The sequence below is a fragment of the Sprattus sprattus genome (genome assembly GCF_963457725.1).
Source record: "Sprattus sprattus genome assembly, chromosome: 15".
NCBI classification, from domain to species: Eukaryota; Metazoa; Chordata; class Actinopteri; order Clupeiformes; family Clupeidae; genus Sprattus; species Sprattus sprattus.
Window position 1 is genome coordinate 21,586,550 of NC_137913.1, and position 12,558 is coordinate 21,599,107.

Here is a 12,558-nt window from a genome sequence, read left to right on the forward strand (position 1 = left end):
GAAGCCATCTTGAAGCAGAACATTTGTTCTTGACTCTGACTTCCTTTTCAATTTCCAAAGAGAAAACTAGGTGGTGTGCCATCCTATGAACCTTAGAAGCATTTTTATCAGAGTAGACATACGTACCAAAATAAAATGAAAATCATAAAATGAAATAAATAAATAAATATCGCAATACTTGGTGCTGCTGTATTGAAAAACATACTACAGCTATACTACACTGTATCGATTTGTTTTCCCACTTCTGCTCTCCACTCTTTCATCTGCAATCTCACAGAGGTAACACCCCCCCCCCCCCCACCGCCAATGCACCATCCCAGTTCCTAACTCAACCCACGTCCCTCCCACCTGCCCTCACCTATCATGATTCAGCCTTGCCACATTTGGAATCGTCGCTCAACCACTGCTACCACAACAAATAAAGCTGAACCTCTCCAACACTGCACTCCCTAACCCAACCCACAACCACCACCAGTGTTCCTCCCAGTACTCAGGATTGGCTGTCGGAGAGAGACCTTTTTGTTGCAGCTTTGAAGACCCTTTTGAGGGACACTTAGAGTGTGAAAAGAAGAAAAATGCAGATTTTTTTTCTCTCATGGCCTTTCCCCCTTATCGCTGACACACAGAGTCTCTGCGTCAGGGTCTCTCAGCAAGGCTAGGATTTACCCAGACCGCTATTAGCCTTTAATCTGTTCAGCTGTGAGTGGACAAACCGACAAATACACACAAAAACCTACACACTAACACTCATTCACACTAACACACACACACACACACACACACACACACTCATACACACACTCATACACACATGCACACACTCACTTCTCACACACACACAAACAAACACACACACTCATGCAAACTGGAGGCCTCTCTGGCGACCAGTAAACATGAGCTAAGCAAACAGAAGTCAGGCCCAGCAGAGTCGCTCGAGAGGGCCAGCAGCCAAATTGAAAAACATGTTGAACAAGAGAGTTACAGACAGAAATATGCCTCTGATGACCACTACTGCTGTTGGTTGTGTAAACATTTATGTGAACATTATACTCAGGCAAATTACATTTTGTAATGATCTTTAAATATGAAGTCATTAATCTGTGGTTTGAGCCAAAATGGTGGATTACTGGCTTGAGATGCATGGGAATGGCAAAGACAGCGGTGAGCACTGGCTGTCTGTATTCTACTCTTTTGTTGGAGGAGGTCACAAAGTAACTGCATTTGGGTGGAGGCGAGTACTTCATATCTCTCAATAAGCCGATGGGCAGACGGTGGGCCAGGTCAGACCGGAGCTCCAGATTGCTCATTTCCTACCTCACCTTTCTCTTCTGAATAGTCAACGCCGGCACCATCGCCACCGTAGAGCCTTCCTCACCTGCCTGACCTTTGTGGCCTCCGCACCCCTCTCTCTTCCAACAGACCCCTGCTGTTATTAGACACATCACATCAGCCCATGACTCTGCTTCCCAGCATGCTTTCACCGGTGCTCTCTTCACCTTGTAAATGACCCGCCACAAAAAACTCATAAATAAATAAATATAACCCCACACCACAAAGAGAGAGTGGCATGAGGGTGGCGGGGAGGGGAGCTGAGGTGCCAGTTGGCAGACGAGAGAGGAGCGGAGATCGGTTCCACCTGTCACATCTGGTGGAAGGGAACCACTCGCAGCGCTGACATCTTATTTGTTTCCTCTAATGAGAGCACGGATCTACATCCTGCCCATCAGGGGGCTGGGAGAGGAGAGAGAGGAGCACAACTGCTATCATTCCGCTTTGTTCAAAGAAAAAAAGCGGAAAGAAAAGTCTACATCAAAAAGGTGATGGATGCTAATTTGTCACACTAATTTGCCTGGGCTTTAATGTCTGTTCGATGTCCTCAGAGAGAATGAGGTTTGAATTGGGCTAGACGTTGATGGTAGACGGGAGACATGTCTTGTGGCATCGGGTTCAATCTGGTTCTCTGAATCTGCTGTCCTTTGAGTGACCAACGAGGTCTCCTGCTTACAAAACAACCTTTCATTTCCTGCTGCAGTGCAGGCACTTAGCAAGGAACCTGCCTGCAAGCTTTTTTGCAAGCCTGGGCGGTCCGTTGAGGCTAAATTGAATTAGTCACTGATGCAATTATGGCCTTTAATTCAATCTGGTATTGAAGAATCAGATTACGTTTAAGGTTAATTTTAATGATTCAGAATTAATTAAAATTCTCCCACCAATTAAATTTGTATGATCAGGTGTCAAATTGTTATTTTGGGTAGTGGGATGTTTGAAAAAAAGACTTTAAGACATAAAAGCAGACAAACATGTTGCTCCAGGCAGTCCTGAGATTTGCCATGTGAACATGTCTCTGGCTGCCTGGTGTTTCTGATACAAGTACTAGTGTTTCTGAATATTTTTGTGCTGAGTCTGTGTGTGTGTTTGTGCGCGTGTTTGTGTGTGTGTGTGTGTGTGTTTTCCCCTCATTGTGCGGCTCAGTGTCTCCTGCGTAGAGAGTGCACACTTGCCTTTTCTACAGATCCAGGAGGACCTATAGCCTTTTTATACAGGCAGGATTTGAATATATTTGCAGACTACAAAGCAACTGACAGTTTAGCTGATTAGCACGCAGCAGTGTGTGTGCGCACACACCTGCGTTGGTGTGTCTGCCACTGTGTGAGTGTAGGCAAAGTCCGCTTGCAAGCATTGCATCCTTACAGTCTCCAGCCTCCGGTGAGCAATCCTCCTGGGTCTTACCCAGAGCTTCTGTCTCACCTGTTTACCTAAAACTCCAAGGCATTATGTTGATGAGTAATGTAAGTTGGGCGAGAGCATTGCATTTGCAATTCTGAAATGTCTGCCGCCCAATGGTAGAGCAGTAGAGAAGCGATGGGTGAACAATGTGCTGTGGTTAATTTCAGACCGTGTTTGTTGTTTTTGTTTGTTTGTTGGTTGTTAACATGATCGCATTATCTTCAGAAGTCAGTCACCTATGGGAATGCAAAGGCTTTGTCTTTGGTTGAATTTATAATTTGGCACACGTCAGAGCCGAACTGCTATGAACAAAGCAGAAGTTACACTACAACCTGATATGGTTTTAACCCACGATAGCCAACATGACTACAGAGCCAGCGTGTGGGGCTCAGCTTGGGTCCGCGAGATAAGTATCCCTTGAAACAAAAGCTGAGTCGTCAGTGTGCATCTAGGTCAGTTTCCCCTTTATTCTGCCTCCCCACCAAATATCTTTGACTTTTCAATTGCGCTGGGCCCTACACTGAAGTAAGAGTGACATGCATACTGGCGCCTGTTATAAGAGAGTCATCATGATGAAATAATTCGAAACTAGAGATGAAACCTTTCTGGAATTAAAGCTGGAGCCCTTGTGCCCTCTTAGTGATGGACTGTCTGATTAAATGAACACATGGAAAATTGGCTGTGACAACGTGGAAATGAAATATTAATATGTTTCACAAAATTACTGCTGGGCTGCCGAGGAGAGGTGGGGGGAAGGAGCTATAAAAGCGGTGGGGATTGCCCAGTCAGACACGCAGCAGAATTTATTCTGTGAAGGCGACTAAAAGCTCCTGCTCAAGATGTCCCCTCAGAGTAGCCAGCAGATTCAAAGGTAGTTGTAGACCTAAGGCGGCCAATCCCCTTAACACCGTATATATCACTGTACTTTAATTAAAAGCATTCTCACAGGGTCAGCTTATTAAAATATAATTATTGTTCCCTACAGGCATGACTCTTAACATGATTTTTTAAAAGAAAGGCCTATATGCAGAGAGAGGAAATCAATTGTTTTACCACAGACTGCACAGCAACTCATTTAGCTCCACAGCAAGACTGACAGGCCGTCTGAGAAATCCAATCAGTTTCATATTTTGGAATTAATGGCAGTTATGTTTGGACGGTCCCAGCTCTCATCTGTCAAAGGGGGGAAAAATCCATGAACGCATTCACAGCAAAACATAGTGGAGCGTAACATAGTGACTCCACCCCCCACCCTCACTGCTCACCAACCACGTTCTTTGATCAAATGTACAAGAGAGGAGCGTGGTACTGTTAGTGCAAACCTCTGCATTGCTTTGCATTCATCCATCAAGGCTTTCTCTCCGTCTGTCCACTCCTGCACCAGGTGGTTTGTGAAGCATGGACAGCTGCTCACTCTTTGCAGAGTGAGAAGTGTGTGTATGGACACACACACACCAAAACAAATACGACGATGTGTGGAGAGACAAACACAAAGACACAAGATAAAAACAAGTCTTATACAAACAAGTTTGACAAGTAGCGCTGTTTGGGTGAAGTCTAATTATCTAAGAGAACACAGTGTCAACAAGTCATCACACACGTTTAGCATGTATGCTGGATAACTTGAGAAATTGCTGCCACTTAAGTTTGTTTTTGTGCATTTTATTTATAAACGAAGCAGTGGGGTCAAAAAGAATCAGCCATCATCATGGGTGTTTATAAAGAAAGAGAGTTTGAGGCAGAAATCAACAGCCTGACTATTAAAAAAAGCGACGCTAAATCCAGTGTGTGTGTTTCTCCAAACGCAGTAAATAATGTTCGCCGCCATCTCTCTTCAGGCATAATGGTGGAGGCACACCAAGCACTGTGAATTCAAAACGCCTTTCTTTTCTTTTTTTATCCCCCCAGTCCTTGTCGTGATTACAAAAGGCATAATATTTCATAAAATTTTATTGATCTTGAAAATGAGAAACAAACAAGCAATGAGAAGTCAAAAAGATTTGCTGAGTCAGTGGTTCCCCTTTTCTTGTATCTTTCTCTTTTTTTCTCAAAAGGCGTCAGCGTTTCTGCTGAAGTGCTCAAAAAACGAAATTGGCGCTTTTCTGTGTGATTCAGGCAGGATTTGGTAGTTTGTCGGACGCCTCTGTGTGAACCCAAACAGAGAGAGTGAAATCCCCTCCATCTTTCTCCCTCCTCTCCTTTCCTAAGGACAAATCTGTGGAAGGCTGAGAGAGGTTTGGGTGGGCTGCTCACAGTCAAGAGAGAGGCACTGTCAGAACTGGGTCACTGAACTGTCTAAGGCACTGTTCAGCAAGCTCACACTGCAAACACTCTCACCTATCCTGTATTGGGAGCGACAATTGGTGGAGGCTTTCAATTCTCTCTCTCCCTCTTCTCTCTCTCTCTCTCTCTCTCTCTCTCTCTTTCTTTCTCTCTCTCTTGCTCCCTCCATCTCGTTCTCTCTATTTATATCTCACCATTTCTCTGTCTCTCGACCTGGGCCTTATGAGTTGTGGGTTCGCTGATATGAGATATAATAATACCCTTAAGTCGCTTTTTATGAAATCCAGCGTCATATACATCCTTCATGGCTGTGAGCAATTTTTAAAGATTGGGGAGGGAAACAGTACACAATAGAATAGATTTGATGCATTTTCCTCTCTATTTGAAGCATTTTGAGTATGTTTTCTTCATAGATGTGGTGGTAATCATGCTGGGAATTCTTCAGCCTATTTGAGAGTTTAACACACTCCCCTGTTTAGCTCATTATGGCTCTCAGATAGCGAGCTGTCTGATGAATTCCATGTCATGTTATAGTTATTCCCTATAGAAATATGTCTCGTCTTGTGTGGCCCAGTAAATTGTAGACAATTCATCATTCAGAACACTGAAGAACTCATATGGAGTTGGGAGGATGTGCAGTTGGGGTGGTTAAGTAGTAACCAAAACATTTTGCAAGTGTGTCATCTAAAAGCCAAGCCATATAATGCAATAGTGCAACACTTACTGTGTGTCGCTGTTCCGGCATCTTCCAACATGTTCACGTTTAAGGCCCAATCAGTCATGTTGTGGATACCGGAGTCAATGAAATTAGAATTAGCATTGCATATTCACTTTGATGGAGGAGCCCTTGCCGCAAAGCTAAGATAAACACTTATTTATCAATTGACTTATGTATATTTTATTACACAGAGGAGCATTTAAAGCAAACTGGTATGGAAGACGCCTGCCAAAGCTGAAGCATCTGCGCACAAGGAGGAGTTGTTGACGTGCCAGATCGCTTAGTTTAGCCTGGATCTCTGTACGTCGTTATGGGGAATTGAAAACATTGAAAATGTCCTTCTCTGACTTCATCTCTCTGTTCTACTCTTGATGCATTTCGTTACACTATCCCAGAGATTGTGGTCATCATTCTGATGGTGGTGTCATGGCTTGTAAAAAACCTGTTCTAGAAGTTTCCATTCCAATTATAGCCATATCTATCCATACCCAGAAACAAAACGCTTTTTTTTTCTTTGCAGTCAAAGACTTTGCTAAAAAAAAAATCTGTATTTGTCGAAAATGAACATAATCTCTCCAAAGGCTGCTCTGCATTAATATCCTCTAATGCCCAGACTTAAAGCAATTATTGAATCATTTGAATTTCAATCTAATTGGTTTTCTTTGCCTGCTCAGACGGGTTAGCCTACCGACGGTTACGTTCACATGTGAAACTGGTGGTTAAACAGTCCCTGAGATTCCTGATCTGAGGCTCATTCTCCCGTGCTCTCTCGGGGGATCTTGGAGATGCTTCCAAAACATATAATGAACATGAGTCATAGGGTCTGATGGAAAAATATGCTCGCACATGGAGCCTGTGGTGCCTTTTACGGCACAAATCACAAAGTGCTGCTTGCGCACACACACACACACACACACACACACACACACACACACACACACACACACACACACACACACACACACACATACATACCCAAACACACACCACCTCTCTGAGGGATAAATGAGAGTGATGATTGCCTTTTAATGGTTTTTCAGACTCCACTCTGTTGGCATGCATGAATGTTTGTGTGTGTGTGTTAAGGGAGGGTGTGCCTGTGTGTGTGTGTGTTTGTTTGTGTCTCAGAGCTTTTGTGTGGGCGCCTAATGCAAGCGGTTAATGCCTCCAGGCAACTCTTAACTTGGTAAGAAAGTGATGGGCGCCACATCTGCCATTCTAACAATCGCCGACACACACACACAGACCAGACACACACCCACACACACACACACACACACACACACACACACACACACACACACACACACACACACATACAGCCTCTCCAAGCGACCCCTGCGAGCCAACGGACAAATCTCAAATTGATTTACCCCTGATAGTATCTTTGAAAAAGTTAGCTATCTGCTTTAAAAATGTGATCATTTCTGCTTCTCAGGCAGCCTGAATGGGTTTGTGGCAAATGAGACAAGGCGTCAGAATATTCTATACACATACACACACACACACAGACACACAGACTGTGTGCTGCCTGAATAAGGACGAGTCGGTGTTGGAGCACAACATTCATTTCCTCTCTTTTGCACATTTCTTCCTGAGAAGGGGCTGATCCAAATAAAAGCAATAAGTCCTGTGGACAGGGCATTCCCTGACACGTTTATCGAGAGATAAATTGCCTTTCTCACGGGCCGCCGCCGCCTCCTCCCGTCTCAGACAGCCCCCATTCCTCAACAAGCATTCTTCCACTTCAGGCCGATGCCAAACAGCCCAGGCTATTCTTTCATTCATGTCCGAATTGAACTAATCCATTAGATCTTATCGCGCCATAAACTTTAAATTCATAAATTCATAAATATACACCCCCCCACCCTACCACCACCCCCAACTAGACCTACCATTGTTTGAAGTAAGAGGGTGCTAGAACGTTGCTTTGTCTTGCTTTACTTCAACGGCGAGGCAGTTTCACTTTTCTGCCTTCAAGTATGTGCTGCTCACGACATGCACAAACACCAAGGAAGCTGTCTGCTATGGATCCACCTGATCTGAGCTGGGCTGGACCGGAGCGACAATCAGCTGATCTCAAGGAGGCTCCCTGGTAGCCAATGATGCCAGTGTGGCTGCATGGACAGGGCATTGGGCAGGCTCCTGCCCTTACTCAGGTATTCCTCTGATCAGACGATGCTCGGGCGTCCAACTGATCCGATGATGCTTACACGTCCGACTGATCAGATTGTTCACAAAAAAACAATGTGGATATTGCCTTTCCTTAGTTTACCTTTGACTGCACTCAGCATCTAGCTAGTACTAGCTTGGCTTGGCTATTCTAGTTCTTTCTGTACCCACACTTGGCATATGTACTCAAATCTGGTCTAGAGGTTGGTGGTGTGGTCTTTGGTGGGCTTCTTCTGCTCATAAAGCAGCTCTTGCACCAATCGAAGGAATACCATTAAACCACAATTATGAAAACCTCTAGTATGAAAGCACCAGTACTGCCCATTGTGGTATATCTTGTTGCTGCTCCCTCCCTCTCTCTCTCTCTCTCTCTCTCCATCCCTAAGCCTCTCTCTCTCTCTCTCTCTCTCTCAATCAAATTCAAATAGCTTTATTGGTATGACTGACTCTTTATTGGCATGACTGACTCCCTCTCTCTCTTTCTCCATCCCTATGCCTTTCTCTCTCTCTCTCTCTCTCTCTCTCTCTCTTATACAGAGCTATTTATGTCAGGTGTTCTGTGTGACTTTTGCTTTACACTCCTTGGGAAGAAAAAAAAATAGACAACGATACACTCTCCCACTGCCTCACTTGCATCTCACACCTCACATCTTGCCCTGTGTTGTAGACACTTGCTCACTCTGTCTTCCTCTGTGTCCTCTTTCATCTCTCTCTCCCTCCCCCTCTCTCTCTCTCTCCCTCCTCCTCCCTCCCTCCCTCATCCTCCATCACCTCTTTCATTCCCTATCTGACGCCCCCTGTTTTTAAGAGGAGAAGGGCTGCACCTTTCTGCTCAGTGACTGCAGCTAAAGAGATCTCCTACAATCCTACCATATTTAATTCTTTATTTATTTTTTTGGTAGTGATTTACAACGCTGGAAGTTCCTGGGCTGGCTGCACGGCGAGATAGCAGGTGGGGGAGCGAGGCTTGGGCTTCAAAGCATAAACTGTATGCAAATTGATGGCATTATTTGCCAGCTAGCCTCATAATGGGATACTTGATGGGTTGAATAAATTGCAGGCGCCAAGGAAAAACCCGGAAGCTTGGCTCAGTGCCAGAAAAGTAAAGGTGACACAGTGCGCAGGCCACGCTTCCCCGCACCTCTCCGGCTCTCGGCTCTTCAACTCCACGGACACGCCCGACGTGTTTTCCTTAAGTTATTTATCACCAGAACGCTCCCCACGAAAGAAAAAAAGGGGGAGGGGGGAGGGGAATTAAATAAATAAAAGCAAGCTGCATTCATCAGAAGCTACAATCTCAAGCACTCAAGGTGCCTCAGAGATTTAGAGGCCTTTACAAAAGTAGCTTCATATAAACCTTTTGACTGTTCTGCACCAGTGGCTTCAAAGGAGTTATTTGAAGTTGCCTTAACTGCTGAATGCCGAGGAATAGGGAGTGAGCAGGCTTTTTCTGGCGAGTGGACTGGAGCTCCCATATTTCCTTATTTCACCAGCCTCTTCGGCAGTGCCCTGCTCCAACACTGTGTATTTCAGGCCCACGATAGTTGAAACCAAAAGCCAAATCATGCCTCTTCACTTCACAGCAGAACGTTAGTAACATCAGCAGAAGTATGCATTTTCGCTTTTAATTTCATGTACCTGTCATCAGCCCTTAATACAAATGGTACCAAATGAGATTCATCAGATGTAATGCTTGACATCCTTCTCCGTCAGGCTCTATGGAAGCAAACAAACATAGAGCTTTCTTTGAGGGTTGGGAAGTGTTCCTACAAAATGATTGTATGCACAGAAAAAACCCTGACTAGCTAGTTGTCATTCATGTACCTGGCAAGCTAAACACAGACAGTGTTGCAGCAGGTTGCGTCAGGTGAGCATCAAATGTGCATCACTCATTCTCGCACAGGGGTTGGTTTGTGTGTGTGTGTGTGTGTGTGTGTGTGTGTGTGTGTGTGTGTGTGTGTGTGTGTGTGTGTGTGTGTGTGTGTGTGTGTGTGTGTGTGTGTGTGTGTGTGTGTGTGTGTGTGTGTGTGTGTGTGTATGTGTGAGTGTGTATGTACTTGCATTCATCGACCTTGGCCTTTTCCCAGCTTCCCTGGGAGCAACTGACCCAGGCAGCCACCCTGAGGTAACTGTACATGCATCCTAACAAACATGATGGCTCCTCCGCACACGCCTTGGCCCCTTCCCAGCCTGGCCCCGTACACCGGGGATCGTCCCTGACGCTGTGAATCCAAGTGCCAGCAATACAAAATTGGTAGCCCGTTGGCAGTTCTTTTTTGTATCACTCGAGTATCTGAGCACAAATATGTCCACATCCACAGTTTCTTAATGTTCTTAATGCAAATAAAACATGCTGTTTTACATTACAGGGTGCAATGGTCATTAAAATGCTGAAACAGCCCTCTAATCATTGGTGTGTTTTTTTCTCTCCCTTAATTGTCTTTGGGTCCATGCATCTAACATGACCGAAGCCTTCATGTATAATCACCTCTATGTTCAATTAGAAATCATTTCTTGATTATGACTGTCAGGAAAATAAACGAGCAACATTTAACTGGCTCCTAATTAACCTGTGTTGCCTGAGCAATGCTGTAAAGGCGAGTGATTGCAAAACTATCATTATCATTCTGAAACGTTGACAGTAAGCATGTTGTTTTAGTCAATAAACGCATCCAAATGAGCTTGAAGACTGCCAGGAATGTGCTTTCTCCGTCAATTATGATGTCTTCCTTTGATTATGTCAGAGGGTCATCGTGGTTTTGCACCTCTGCACTCAAACACAGCACACAGTACGTGTGTAAGCGCTGAGGAGAGCAGGTTGCTTGTGGCCAGGCTGGAAATCAAAGGCCTGCTTGTGGAGAGGGCGGAAAATTGAGTGTCTCAATTCGAGAAGCGCGTGGCAGGGGGTACCTTTGAAACCACCAACACCCCCCACCCTACCCACATCGTAGGACTCCTGGATAAAAGTTACATTACTGTCTGCCTCGTTTTCTAAAGATATAAACGTCCTACAGTTGGCAAGAACACTTATTCAGACGATATTCATCCGCTTAGATGTGTTCAAGGTGTTTGAGTAGCTCAGCCTCGAAATGGGCTCCAGCCCAGCCGAGCAAGCAAACCTTCTGACATTTACACAGGAGCTGCTCTACATAACTCAGCGCTTTTTTGAGCATCAAATGAACCGGGACCGACCTTTAAAAGATGACCCCTTCTTCGTAACTTCACCACCCCTCACCCACAGACACCGCTCATAAGACAGAAGCATTTGAAACACCACTGAGTCGAAGCAGCATACGCAGGGTGCATACAGCATATAGCACACGGTGCCGAGCTCTGTAGGCAACAGCCAGACACTAGAAAAACCCACACAGCCTGCAGGACATATGAGATGGTGTCACAGGGGGAAAATTCCCCCTCTCCTAGTGAAATAGATCACCTCCCAGGACCAGTGCAGATGGAGCGGGGTGTCAAATGTTTTTATTGAGTCTTTGCGCTGAAGGGATTGAAATGCTTGGCACTTATTACGCATAAGACCACAATGATCTGCTGAGTTACAAGGATAAATGAGGCTAATTTCTAACAGCCTTCAATAAGGGGATGCTGCCAGCGCTACAGATCCATCAATGATGTGGGACCGCGTTATCCCAGGGAGACGCCTCGCTTTGCACACGGCTTAGCATTTATACGAGGAACAAACAGATCTCCCTCACACGCACACATTACACACACACACACACACACACACACACACACTCACACACACAAACACACACACTCTTCCTGCCTCTCAATCTGCTTCCTCTCGCTTGACACATATGCATTGAAGTATATAACCCTGTTTAGCTGACAGAGGGGTTTTTAAATATTAGAAAAAAAGAAAAACATACAATAGATGTTATGAAATTCGTTGTCTATAATTATTCCTCCTGCCTTGTAGGTGGAGAAGTGCCTTACACCACCCTGGCTACTCGCATGATGATGGGGATCTGGTGGCTCTTCGCGCTGATCGTCATTTCCTCCTACACCGCCAACCTGGCTGCCTTCCTCACCATCACCCGCATCGAGAGCTCCATCCAGTGAGTATAATCTCCACCTCTAAACCCACGCAGAGAGAGCCTACCTTCGTTACCTACAGCTGTAGCCACCATAAGCCACCAATGATATTACAGCCTTACAGGGTAGCTGGTGTGGGCTTGAGAAGTGCACCTGAGACATCTTTTCAGTGCGCCTGTCGCCATAGCTGTCGCCCACAATGCGAACTTAATCTTGTGAAAATGGCTGACCTCGGGGTGTATGGGAAGTCATCAAGTACACTGCAACCTGATGATTCATCACCTAGGTCCTCACCACATGGGGATTGGGACTATACACATAGACACACACCCACACACACACACACACACACACACACAGATGCACACACACACCTACCTACGACACCCACAGTCTCGTTCATTCTCTCCCTTGGAAACTCGCAGTCAATGTACGCACACGCAGCATGCTGTCAGACTGTTTGTGAAGTCGAACGCCCCCACGAGAGTTGGCGCTGCCGAAACTGTTGTCCTCTCTGCCTCTGAAATCAATCACGGCCCCTCCATTTCCGTGGAGGCGGGCCTGTACGAGTGTGAAATGGTGTGGCGACGGCGGTGGTGCCGGGT

At 45.4% G+C, this 12,558-nt stretch overlaps 1 protein-coding gene across 1 annotated transcript in view; it reads left to right on the plus strand.

Annotated features, from left to right (window-relative positions):
• The window catches only part of grid2 (glutamate receptor, ionotropic, delta 2), a gene marked incomplete at both ends in the record, with an annotated part of 276,437 nt that overhangs the window by 225,243 nt on the left and 38,636 nt on the right, over positions 1 to 12,558 (plus strand). The window contains one exon of the mRNA XM_080852173.1: positions 11,838 to 11,976. Within this exon, the coding sequence (XP_080708299.1) occupies positions 11,838 to 11,976 (139 nt within the window). The remainder of the gene's footprint in view (positions 1 to 11,837; positions 11,977 to 12,558) is intronic.